Below are 14063 nucleotides of genomic sequence, written 5' to 3' on the forward strand. Positions count from 1 at the left end.
AAGTTTACGGAATATCTCAATCAGTATGTTTCTATTATAAATGTCATGATGTGACATATTTTCCACTTGTTATTTCTAACATTGCTGTTTGTTTGACTTTTTCCTTGGCATTAATGTTCCTCTTTGCCACTTAAATCCTCTATCTGCACTTGGTAAAACAGACCTGAGCTATGTACTTGGTCTGCTCTCGTTTCCTTCTACACCAAATCTCTTTGCCGGAAATAGCTGCTCTACAAGCTCACAAGCGTCACATCACTCACAACACGTGAGCATGTAGATCTGCTATTTCCGGGAAATGTTACCTCCAGAATAGTGGGCTCAAGGGTTCAAGTGGTTAATAGTATTTAAATTCAGACCATACTCTTAACCCTTCTATTATAGAAATTACCCATTCTGCAATAATCATTAATTTACTATTTCAACACTAGAGGGAGACCTTGCAATATTTATCACAGTCTCGTAAAGCAGCATAATATGATGCACTGGGATGTTGGATTGTGAAGTCTTTCCTGACTTGCTGTCCTAAAGCATAAACAACTAAACAAGGACTGTCCATATGATATTGGATTTGATCTTTCCCGTAATCACTTATTTGGTAGTGGTATGCATGGGTCTAAAGTCTAAACTAAAGCAATGAGTGTCAAATGGCCCAAATGATTACATTCCCAATAATCTTTATTGATCCACCAAAGACAATGCATAGTTATGCAAAATTGTGGAGCTGTTTTATGATAATGGTCTTCACTATTAATATGCGCGACTACTTTCTCATGTCTGTCTGTCTGTCTGCCTCTCTCACTCTGACTCTTTCTTTGCCATCTCCATCCATTCCCCTCTCTTTCTCCTGTGGCCCAGAAGGTAGAGCCAATGATCCAGTGATCCATGGGTCAGTGGTTCGAATCCCGGCTCCTCCTGTCTACATGTCGAAGTGTCCTTGGGCAAGACATTGAACCCCAAATTTCTTCCGATGTGCTGGTTGGTATACCTTGCATGGCTTCCGCCGCAATCGGTGTATAAATGTGTGTGTGAATGGGTGAATGTAATGCACAATCTATGTAGAGCGCCTTGGATAAAGGCGATAAATGCACCATTTGCCTGTATTTACCATTTTGTCAATCATCCTTCTCCTAAGTTGTGCTGTTTATATAATTTTGTCCACATCAATTCATATCTCATAACATGAATATTGATTTTCTGTGGGCAATGCATTCAGACATGTGTCACTTTGCCAATACTTGAATCTGTAATTGTTTGTCCCCTGTCTATAACAGACACATTCACTCATATGCTAGTGGATTAAACATTATTCCAGAAATAGCCTATGGGTACCAAGATTAATTGAAAAAAATAAAATAAAGAAAAGGTATGTATAGGCTCAGTGTTGCAGGAATACAAAAATCACAAAGAGAGAAATATATTAAATAAACTATTTGAGATCTCTTTCTCTCTCTTTCACCCTCCACCTCTCTCATACAACAAATACTGTACATTATATATTATGTCTGTGTACATCTGCTATGTTGTGAGCGTGGATCTACTATTTTTCATAGCACATAGAAAATCACAAATTGTGTATCAGCATTCAGCGGTGACCATTGGCCAAATTATTTTCAGATGGGTGTCCGTGGCCAAATACATATGGGGCCCGGGGGGTCCTTTCATTGACATTGAAAAGGTTTGAGAACCACTGCTTCGTTTCCAGAGCAGATTTGAATGTCCCGCCCTGCAGCCGAGCGACTCCTCCAGGATCATAGGAGAACACGCCGCTCTGCAGCGTTGCCATGGCTGCTTATTATAAGCTACTCTGGGGGGTCTTGTTTCTAAAGTGTAGTTTGGTATTGCTTAACCTTAACTTGACCACCTCAGATTAACATAATAATGTAATGTTCTGTGTATCAGTATACTCATATGAAAACATTTTGTGCCAGGGCACCCCCGTTGTTAAAATGTTTTAAAAATATGTCACACTTTTCACTTATTTGGGCTTCCTCCTGAATCGTGTCTGCAATTTGTCGGAAAACATTTTACCAGGGACCCCATACAATCATTCATTTTAAATAGCATATCGTTAGCCTCATAGGATAAATGCATAAGTCATTTTTTATGATTTTCGGATAATAAGGAAAAACACATTTTCTCGCAAGTATGTAAGAGTTTTTAATGCAGATTTTTACAATGGTTTCCTGAGGGGTTAACAAAATGTTTTTTACAAAAAGATAAACATGAGAGTCATTCCATAACAAAAAAAAGTGACTTAGGCCATTTTCAAGAAAATAATCTGTGACTTAGGCATTTTTTAATACATGTCTACTAAACACCTGGGGGTCTATTAGAGTGATGTTAACTCCATACTAAACACCTGGGGGTCTATTAGAGTAATGTTAACTCCATACTAAACACCTGGGGGTCTATTAGAGTGATGTTAACTCCATACTAAACACCTGGGGGTCTATTAGAGTGATGTTAACTCCATACTAAACACCTGGGGGTCTATTAGAGTGATGTTACCATACTAAACACCTGGGGGTCTATTAGAGTAATGTTAACTCCATACTAAACACCTGGGGGTCTATTAGAGTAATGTTAACTCCATACTAAACACCTGGGGGTCTATTAGAGTGATGTTAACTCCATACTAAACACCTGGGGGTCTATTAGAGTGATGTTAACTCCATACTAAACACCTGGGGGTCTATTAGAGTGATGTTAACTCCATACTAAACACCTGGGGGTCTATTAGAGTGATGTTAACTCCATACTAAACACTTGGGGGTCTATTAGAGTAATGTTAACTCCATACTAAACACCTGGGGGTCTGTTAGAGTAATGTTAACTCCATACAGAACACCTGGGGGTCTATTAGAGTGATGTTAACTCCATACTAAACACCTGGGGGTCTATTAGAGTAATGTTAACTCCATACTAAACACCTGGGGGTCTGTTAGAGTAATGTTAACTCCATACAGAACACCTGGGGGTCTATTAGAGTGATGTTAACTCCATACTAAACACCTGGGGGTCTATTAGAGTAATGTTAACTCCATACTAAACACCTGGGGGTCTATTAGAGTAATGTTAACTCCATACTAAACACCTGGGGGTCTGTTAGAGTAATGTTAACTCCATACAGAACACCTGGGGGTCTATTAGAGTGATGTTAACTCCATACTAAACACCTGGGGGTCTGTTAGAGTAATGTTAACTCCATACAGAACACCTGGGGGTATATTAGAGTGATGTTAACTCCATACTAAACACCTGGGGGTCTGTTAGAGTAATGTTAACTCCATACAGAACACCTGGGGGTCTATTAGAGTAATGTTAACTCCATACAGAACACCTGGGGGTCTATTAGAGTGATGTTAACTCCATACTAAACACCTGGGGGTCTATTAGAGTAATGTTAACTCCATACTAAACACCTGGGGGTCTGTTAGAGTAATGTTAACTCCATACAGAACACCTGGGGGTCTATTAGAGTGATGTTAACTCCATACTAAACACCTGGGGGTCTATTAGAGTAATGTTAACTCCATACTAAACACCTTGGGGTCTGTTAGAGTAATGTTAACTCCATACAGAACACCTGGGGGTCTATTAGAGTGATGTTAACTCCATACTAAACACCTGGGGGTCTGTTAGAGTAATGTTAACTCCATACTAAACACCTGGGGGTCTGTTAGAGTAATGTTAACTCCATACAGAACACCTGGGGGTCTATTAGAGTGATGTTAACTCCATACTAAACACCTGGGGGTCTATTAGAGTGATGTTAACTCCATACTAAACACCTGGGGGTCTGTTAGAGTAATGTTAACTCCATACAGAACACCTGGGGGTCTATTAGAGTAATGTTAACTCCATACTAAACACCTGGGAGTCTGTTAGAGTAATGTTAACTCCATACTAAACACCTGGGGGTCTGTTAGAGTAATGTTAACTCCATACAGAACACCTGGGGGTCTATTAGAGTGATGTTAACTCCATACTAAACACCTGGGGGTCTATTAGAGTGATGTTAACTCCATACTAAACACCTGGGGGTCTATTAGAGTGATGTTAACTCCATACTAAACACCTGGGGGTCTATTAGAGTAATGTTAACTCCATACTAAACACCTGGGGGTCTATTAGAGTAATGTTAACTCCATACTAAACACCTGGGGGTCTATTAGAGTGATGTTAACTCCATACTAACCACCTGGGGGTCTGTTAGAGTAATGTTAACTCCATACTAAACACCTGGGGGTCTGTTAGAGTAATGTTAACTACATACTAAACACCTGGGGGTCTATTAGAGTGATGTTAACTCCATACTAAACACCTGGGGTCTATTAGAGTAATGTTAACTCCATACAGAACACCTGGGGGTCTATTAGAGTAATGTTAACTCCATACTAAACACCTGGGGGTCTATTAGAGTAATGTTAACTCCATACTAAACACCTGGGGGTCTGTTAGAGTAATGTTAACTCCATACTAAACACCTGGGGGTCTATTAGAGTAACTGTTGTTTGCTGTGTATGCAATGTAAAAATGCCCAAGTCACACAAAGTGAGTTAGGCGGCAACGTAAAAATGCTCAAATCACACAAGTGACTTAGGCAGATCATCATTTTTGAAGATTGTGAGCTTTGTGATTGGCTGAGGACATAGGCGATGATCCAGAACGATGCAGCAGCCCCAGGAGATCACCTGTATGCAGAAATCTCAATTTCGCCAAAAATTGACTTAGGCATTTATCCTATGAGGCTAACGATATATTTAATAGCAAGCAGCCAGGGGTTCGCTTCTTTGGGGCTTGTTTTCATAGACCTGGTTGGTTGCTTGTTTCTCTCTCAATTCCTGGCAACACTGACTACGAGCCGCTGACAAACAAGCAGTGAAGTGAAGCCACAGCTCCGCAGTCCGCAGTGATTCCAAGCTTCCCCGCGGAACGCTCTCATGTTTTAGGGTGAAAAAACCCCACATTTAAATGAAGTGACTCTTATTGAACGCCAGCGCACACAACCATTTGTTTTACAAGCTTGGGAACCGGCACACAATACTTTCTCATTATTGGACGCAGTTCTTCTAATTCCTCCTTCGGGAATGTGTTGCTGCTGTGCGCCGAACTAAGGAGCGGGACGTGGTTGAACAGCGACGCCGGGGATGAGTGGAGGCAGCGCGGCGTCCGGCGCGGCGCCCTGCCGCTTCGCTCACTACTTTGTCATCTGCGGAATAGACACGGAGACTGGACTAGAACCGGACGAATTAGCGGGTATGCTCAAGTCATTATTATTATATCTGCCTAGTCTTGGATCAAGACGATCATCACAGATGTATTTTATCGATATTTGTTTTTACATTTGCTACTCAATTGTAGCCTTGGATCAAGACAGATGTATTTTATCGAGTCAGACTTTTACTTTCGTATCAATATGATGCATCTATATATGGAAATGTCAAAATCGATAAAATACATCTATGATAGTCTTGATCCAAGGCTATCACACACTCATATGTCACAACAACACAACTTATCCAAGTTATCTATATCCATTGGGAGATTGGCTCAAATTCAATTAGTACTACCCATCAAGTGACGTTACATGGCAATGCTTAAAGGAGTACAATTTCTTAAGGAACAGATTTATATATTTCTTACAATGATAATCTTATTTGTTCTTACAACTGTTATGTGAACACCACCAGAACAAAGGATGCAGCGTTCGGGTCGGTGTCGGTGACAGTAACGTTAGACTTGTTTACATTCTTGGCCAGTCTCAGCAGCACTAGGCTCTTTGAACTAATATTATATATTCACAGTATGTGGCAATTAAAAAGCACGAGTTATCATGGATAATTTTGATGTCATGCATGTAGTATGAGGGTATAGTAGGCTATAACATTATGAAATTAAGCATTTGAATAGTCAGTGCAATGTGTAAGTTGCTGATGTAATCAAGTTGCTTGTTTGTCAGTGCCAGGGGGTTATGTGTGAAAGAGAACAACTATATGGTCGTCTTTTGTAATCGCTATGTTAGTTAATATTCAGACTTGTATTCTTCTTGAGCACGATCAAAATCTACCTTATTGGCACAATGACATCACAGGTTTATAGCAGGTGCAGAGAAGAGGGACGGACGGTGACATTGTTTTAGTACGAGTTCCATCGTCTTTTGTTTTGAGAAAGAGAAAAGAAGGGAGAGCAAAGAGAAAAATCTAACAGTAAAGAGAAACATATATAGGAGAGGCAAAGATATCTACGTCGACCAGCACATTATATGAGGTTAGACATGTCACATAAGGACAAGGTGCAAGGAGGTAACGGTAGGTCCACATTCAGGCCAAGGACAGACCACATAGCTGAGAGAGAGATGAAGCACCCACCCCCACTACATAATTGTATACAAATGTCTTGCAGTTTCAACTTGTTCATACTAGACTAGATAGCTTCATTAAAATTGATTGACACACGGTATATTTTCTATTAATCCGTTGGATTCATGCTAATGTAGGACTATATTTTCAGACCTTTTCAACCCTCAATATTTATACGACTTGACTGTTGGCTCTCTGCTGGGTCTGCTCTTGACTCTATTCCTCTCTACACCAACTCTCAGAAAATAACATGTACAAGCTTTATAGATCTGCCACTTTCGTCTAATGTTCCCCATCCCACAACAATTTGGCGGACCCCTTGTAGTATCTCTGAGGACACTTTAAGGTCTATACATCAGTCACACATTGTAGTAAGTTTGTGCTTCAGAGAAGTACACGGTATCTTTCTGTACGAAGCAGATGCATTGATTTATAGTATACCTCCGTCCTCCCCACCACTGAACCTTGGACTGAGGTCTGATCTGGGGCCAGTCAGGCCAACCTATAATACAGCTCTGGTCCATTTGGTTCAGAGCCAGACATGTTCCTCTAACAGGCATTATATTCAGTCTATAGTGGATCTGTTCCCATGTGGTGTGACACTCATTCATAACAACAATGCACAGTGCACACCACACACCTTTTTTTGCACGCTGCGTTACTGAATTATTGCACCACATTAGTACCACATGTCTGACTCTGTGGCTCTAGTCAATCCCTTGGCTCAAAGTTCAGTGTGTGTGTGTAACCAAGCACATTAGTATTTGTATTGTATTATTCTTAATCGATGAATCGTCAAAACGAGACAATCATTTAGTATGATTAGCCACTTAAGTCCTGTTCTATACTTGATAGTACTGTACAACAGTGTTGTACAGTCCCCCCCCCCCCCCCCCCCCCCAACAAACACACACACACACACACACACACACACACACACACGGCACGTTGTGGGCTTGTACATCCGTTTGATTAATAAAATCAATCGTTTTTTTCTAGTCGATTAAATCAATGAACCTGCTGGGCCCGCAGCTCACATGTGATGCCGTGACCCGGTGACCGATGTGAGCCCTGACTGCTCATTTTCAGCTCTACTGCATTTATTGATTCAACAAGTGGACTCTTGCTCCAAAACAAATGTCCTTGCTGCAGCAAACAGAACAGACTCTAGGGCCCTGGAAGTGACTGGAGGAGAGGTCGATGTTGGGCATTCAAAGAGCACGGAGTCCGTTTTCATGTAAAATCTTAATGATTTTTGTTGATTCACAGGTTCACACTGTGTGTGTCTTGCCTTGCCTTGCCTTAAGGCTGTGGTGACTGATGAGTATCAGTATCTGAGATATGATACTGTTGATTGAGGAGTAAAGTTATGAGTGTCCTCTTTGCTGATGATAGCATTATATCTGATGATGTCTGATGATGTCTGCTGTGCTCCCACTTGCTTGAAAAACACTATCCTAAACAACACATAGGGCCTGTACTCACGTACGTGTATGTGTTGTTTAGGGAGGGAAATACAATCAATTTCTATTAACAAAAAGACTAAGCCTTGAGATTCACATGCTCTTCTGGGGAGCTGAACCTATACAGTATACTAGTTTGATCTAATTACACTTGTTGCAATCTTATCAGAATATTTAAAAGCAATGGATGGCTCATGATGTCATTATTGGGGCTGTTGATGAGGTCATTGGGACGCATGGAGCTTGATCAGTGTCAGTGACGACATCTGTGTGGGACATCTCTGGGGGATTGGCTCAGTCTGTCGTCCCCTTGATATGATTAGCTGATTATATGGTTCAGCTTGAGCTGGAACCATGGCAGTAAACATAAAACAAAGAAACAATATGTTTTTTTTTACATTGTCATAATAAAACTGCATATTTTTGTATTTTCTGTATCGTCGTTTGTTTGAATGTTTATGGACCACAGCGTAAACAAGCCTTTGGCTTTTTGTGGTGATTCATTTTTTTTTCTTTTTTTTTTAAGATATTTTTTTGCGGCTTACGCCTTTATTGATTTTTTAAGGGATAGACAGTAGGCTGACAGGAAACGGGAGAGAGATGGGTGGATGACATGCGGTAAAGGCCGTGTCGGGTCCGGGAGTCGAACCCGCGGCACACCGCGACTGGATCACCAGTCCGGTGCCCAGACCGTTACGCTACGGCCTGGGCCGTCGTGATCCATTTTGGCTTTATTTTTTTAACGTACTGCTGTACGTTTGAGTCAATGGAAAAAGTGAGTCATTTAAAAGTAGGAAAGCTAGGAGAAAGTAAACGGGAGAGAGAATGAGATTCTGGGATAATGCGTGTGGTGACCGAGACTCTGGAGTCACACCGGCATCTCACCCACGCTATACACACTGGACAGACAAGACATCATTCTAAAATAGATTGTTAAAAAATTGGCATGTCTTGTGTCTCTTTTTTTTTTTTTTTAAGATATTCTTTTGTGGCTTACGCCTTTTTATTGTTTTTTTGAAGGGACAGACAGTAGGCTGACGGGAAACGGGAGAGAGATGGGGGAAGACATGCAGTAAAGGCCGTGTCGGGCTCGGGAGTCGAACCCACGGCACACTGCGACTGGATTACCAGTCGGGTGCCCAGACGGTTACGCCACCGCCTGGGCTGTCTTGTGTCTCTTGTCGTCTCCCTCCACCACCTCCTGTTATCAGAACAGAAGCAGTCCATCCATCCCCATGACGTACGTTTTGTCCGTCCTTTCTCTAGCTCATCATCCCATGATCTGTCCGTTGAGGGGAGTTACAACTCAGATCAGGCCTGTATTCCAGTTCGCCCCCACTCTCGGACGACGCTAATGCTGCCGTGATTGATATCGCAATGACACACGACTCCATGAAGGTCCTCTTTATTACCTTCAGCCAGGCTAGCGTCTCAGTCCCACCCACTCCCAAACAACCCCCGCGTATTCATCATGTGCACTGCGTGGCCGTGGTTGTTGTTGTGACCCACATTAGCCCGTAGTAGTGGTGGATGCCTTTTGCTTATTTTAGCCTGTGATTCCCCTCCTCCCATCCCTTTTGTGTGGCAGCAGCCCTATTTTCCCCAGGCCCATTGTTCAGGCTAGAGGGCCAGACTTCCTGTGGAGCTGCCTAGGCTGGGACCATAGAGTGAAAGTTCTAACTCGACGGACTCCTGCGTGGTCGATGGTCTCGGGGCTGGTGGTGTTGTGTGATCGGAGCAGTGGGTGGCTTTGATAAGAGGCCTGTGATCTGTGCCCGTCTCTCTGTGTGTAGGAATGTGAGCACGTGGTTATTTTTTATTTTTTGTCCCGTCCGTCCAAACAAAACGTTTTGATCCACGCCGGAGTCATAATTAGTGGCTTTAGTTCCACCCAAAAAATAACAGCCCTGTCTCGATCCAGACCGCTTCTCTCTCAGGATGTCGGTGATTCTATAAGCTTTATAAATACACGCTGGCTGATTTGAGAAGGGCACTGGAAACAGTTGCCACTGGAGAGAGAGGAAGAAGTGCCCTGCGTCGTGTTTTGTGTGCTCTGGATTGTAACACCAGATGCATTGTGGGTTCGTTGGTGGCATTGCGGAGGCGAAAGGTGAGAGGGGGAGCTATTCTTGGGAGGGTGATGAAGCTGGCGAGCTATTTGTAGATGGAAATATTAGGCCAGTATTGCTTCCTCACGGGTCGCACACCCTTCACCCTCTCTGATACGAGATATGTGACAAGTGGTTTACCCAGCATGAGAGCAGCCACTCTCACTGAAATGCACAAACACACACACACACACACACACACACACACACACACACACACACACGCACGCATACAGTATGCACAAGCAGATACACACGGCCTCGTTTACTCAGCTTCAGTTCTCCACCATGTTGCCTCCAATCAGCCAGGTGCTCACCTCTCTCTCTCTCTCTTCATCATTTGTGTCATTAATTTGCAGAGAACGACATGCTTGTCGTTCCCCAGCTCCAGCGATGCCAGCTCCTTCTCCTCCGCCCCATATCCTTTCATGTCTCCGTCTGCGTTCTGTCCCCCCCCCCTCCCCCCCACACACACACACCACCATCACTGTGCACTGCAAGTCACAGACTAGTGACACTGAATCAGGCACGCTATACAGTCTAGTCTAGTCTAGACTCTAGAGCAGCAGTCCCCAAACATTTTTGGCCGTGCAGGCGTGCACCCCCTGTTATACCTCCCGAACTAGCCGACACTCCCCCAACGCTCAGTCTCGTTGTATTTGGCCGAGAATTATATATTTTTAATATGATTATGGCAAATAATCACAGAATGTCACTGCATTGAGAGACATGCAGCTGCTGTACTCCCGCAGCCGCTCTATACATCTCCTTACAACAGTGGCTTACTGGATTTAGCCGTTTGTGCAACACCAACACGATAAAACCGCCATTACCGTTCTCAGTCCTGGGGACTGATTTCAGTCCTGAGGATTTCATAAGGGTCATTAAATGGCATCCGTGCAGATTTGCAAAACATCATTTTCAGTCTTGGGATTTTTTTTGTCTTTAAGCCCTGTCTAGAGCACTGTTTCCACCCAAACAGTGGGTCGGAGGACCCAATTGTGGGTGGCGGACACATTGTTATTGGTCCCTGAATTCCCTGAATTGGAAAACAAATAGTTAAGCACCTTTAATAAGTAGTAGCTTCATAGCTTGTACTAGTTTGGGGTCCCGGGTGAATATCTTATTTCTGTTTTGGGTCACGGGCTAAAGAAGTTTGGGAACCACTGGTCTCTAGAGACCCTCAGTGTGCTATCATCACTGCCAAGGGGGTTAGCCCCACCGCTGTGACCGCTGCAGCCCGCTGAACTGAACCTGTTCATAATTGCACCTCAGGGAGTCGGATGTCCCCGGGCCGCTCGAAAAAGCAAAGGGCATATGTGACCACATATATGACCACATATATGACCACATCCGACCTGCTAGTCAGGAGGCGGTCGGTGGAACCTTTTTGGATTGTCTGCCGAGTCCCGACAAAGCTTGGTCGCGATTGCGGTGCCATTTTGCTCAGGAGAAAGAGTACAGCTTTACAATGCCTATAAGGAATGTATAACGTATAACTTACTCATCATGGTACTGAGTCTAAAGAACAGGGTGTCTACCGTTGCAGTGACTATATTGATGCACGTCTGCAGACGCAGCGCGTCTCTGTGTCATGAAGCTTAATTTATACTCCATCAAGTGAGGGTGTGTCACAACATTAGCTTGTAGATCAATTATCTTTCAAAGTCAGCACACTGTGGAGAATAAAATGGGCTTAAGAAAGAACAACTTGCTCCCTATTCTGGGCTATCTCCTAACAATAGATGAAGCTCACAATGCAGTGCCAGTGTGACACGTGAGCTAGTAGATCGGCGACTTTTTTCAGGAAAGAGATTTGGTGTAGACCACCACTTATCTTCGCTGAAGAGTGTGTGTATGTTTTTGCGTATGCATGTGTATGTGTGGTGTAGTGCAGCAGTATAGCAGGCTGATGAGGTGGGACCGTCCACAGACTGAGGGGCAGCACAAAGGGGGTTTTGAGGAGCTCTTAAGGCTCCGTCCTGGGTCCCTGGCTCTGGCCATCTGTCCACACAGGGGCCAGCCTGGAAAGTCAAGTCTGCACAATGATGACTTTAAAGGGCAGTGCTGGCTGCTGACATAATATGCTAATGATGACGCAGGCTAACAACAACTGACACCTTGCCCCCTGTTGACCTATGCTAATGGAGCGTAATGGTGGGATGGTGTCGCGCGGATCCTAATGGCTCATTAAAGGAGGCGGCGGAAACCTGTGTTTGCACAGAATCAACAGACGGTTAAAAGCCTAGTATGGTAATTTCCTTCAGTTTATTGTTTATATGTGTCTTGTCGGTTTCATTTATTGCAGAGGGTGAATTGAATTATCTCTCGTATGCGACTGCTCTCTCACAGAGAGAGTCTCTCTCTTTCTCTCTCTCTCTCTCTCTCTCTCTCTCTCTCTCTCTCTCTCTCTCTCTCTCTCTCTCTGTGTCTCATGCTGACTCTTGCCCTCGTAGCGATCCCCTCCGTGTCTGTGTTTTTGTCCCGGCTCGTGTTCTGTGAGAGCGCCTGTTCGCTGTGGGCCCTATTAAGCCTGTTATAGTAATCCGTTCAGACAGCTCCTCCAGGCTGAACACATCTCTGTAATCTATAACGCACGTGACTGTCCTGCACACACACACACACACACACACACACTGACACACACGTGCGCACACACACACACGCACTCAATCACAGAGCTAGGCATCCGAATCCGATCTCTACTTTGTGTAACACCATCCAGCATAGGCATAGTCCTCTCTGATGCTTCTTTCTCCACAATGGAATCTGAGACTTATTGGACCCAGTGTGCCGATGCTAACCCACCGCGACTGATCATTAAGAAGCGCAAAGCGGCTCCCCCCAGAAGAACGCTGCATCTCGATCCTCGGATATGATTGATGTTTGTGGACTATTGTTGAACGCCCCCCTGCCGAGTGCCCGACGGGCGCGGGGCGACCCGACAAGATGGTCAATGTCAGCGAAGCGCTGTCTGTCACTGTCCTGTGACCATGCCGCGCGTTATCTCTCAACACATGCTCCCTGCCAAAGTTCAGGGTTCGGAGGTGAGACGCCGAACAGCGGTGGCTGGTGATGATGGATTATCCATTTGTGGGAGCCGACGGACCCCCGGGAACCCCAGATAATGCTGTTAGATGTTAGCCGCGGTTCCCCCCGTTGTCAGTGTCGCAGCCAATACGTACCGAGACCCCCCCCCCCCTCATATCGCCTCCCATTCTCTCTTACCAAAGTGAGCAGTTGATCCCAGAAGGCAGACATTACCCCCCCCCCCCCCAACCGCTGACCTCTGACCCCTGTACCCCATATGTTCTCCCTCCGTGGAGCGCAGCAGTCCTGGGGAGGGAGAGAGCCAGGGGACAAAGGGAGAGGGGAGACGCCGTTTTGAGCCCCAACAGAGGCTGATAATGGCCGTGTCTGTCTGTCTGTGCTTGACAGTGGCATGTCTCTTTCTGTGATTCCGTCATCGTTCGTTCAGGGCTAATCTCGACATTCGCCGCAGTGGTAGTATAGGTAGCGTAGCGCAGAAAGTGGCGTGACACGGTGCATTGTGACACGGTGCGGCAACGTGGCCCGTTGTCGTCTGAGTATTTGGTGCCATAATTATGGTCTTCACAGTACACCCGTACATTCAACGGAGTCCGCCAGGCATTGGTTTAAAATAGAATGGAATAGAACAGAATAGAATCAGTAAAGGAAGCCACGGTGTTCTGTAAACCAGCGCGTTGTGCTTGTGTAACGCACATAATTATCCTCGGGGAGATGCGTCTGAATGTCACATCGTTTCATCCAGGCACCCACGGGATGCATATGGAAATGCCAGTGACATTTCCCTCTCTCGTTTATAAGACATTTTATGGAACATATTTCCCCTCCAGAACAAGCAGCGTTTGGAGGCATATATGCCCTGTATTTGGATACAGATTAATACTGTATGTAATATGAAACATCTCTCAACACTCTTCTTCCAACATTTCATACACTGCACACATCTCTTATATCTGGTAACCGTAATGACGTGTAGCGCACAAATGCTACATAATGGTTGACCAAACTACCAAAGACAGGATAAGAAGACATGAACGTACCTACTTCTCTTGTTTTGTGCATTCAGCCTTACAGTTACATTT

The 14063-nt window shown here is 44.4% G+C and overlaps 1 protein-coding gene across 5 annotated transcripts in view; it reads left to right on the forward strand.

The window, feature by feature from the left end:
* The first annotated feature begins 4909 nt into the window (after nt 1-4909).
* dennd5b (DENN/MADD domain containing 5B) overlaps nt 4910-14063 on the forward strand; it is an 85772-nt gene continuing 76618 nt past the window's right edge. For all 5 annotated transcript variants that reach the window (XM_083757869.1, XM_083757871.1, XM_083757872.1 and 2 more), the window contains exon 1: nt 4910-5259. In XM_083757869.1, the coding sequence (XP_083613995.1) occupies nt 5151-5259 (109 nt within the window). In that variant the 5' untranslated portion in view covers nt 4910-5150. The remainder of the gene's footprint in view (nt 5260-14063) is intronic.

The sequence above is a fragment of the Protomyctophum parallelum genome (genome assembly GCF_964188405.1).
Source record: "Protomyctophum parallelum genome assembly, chromosome: 22".
NCBI classification, from domain to species: Eukaryota; Metazoa; Chordata; class Actinopteri; order Myctophiformes; family Myctophidae; genus Protomyctophum; species Protomyctophum parallelum.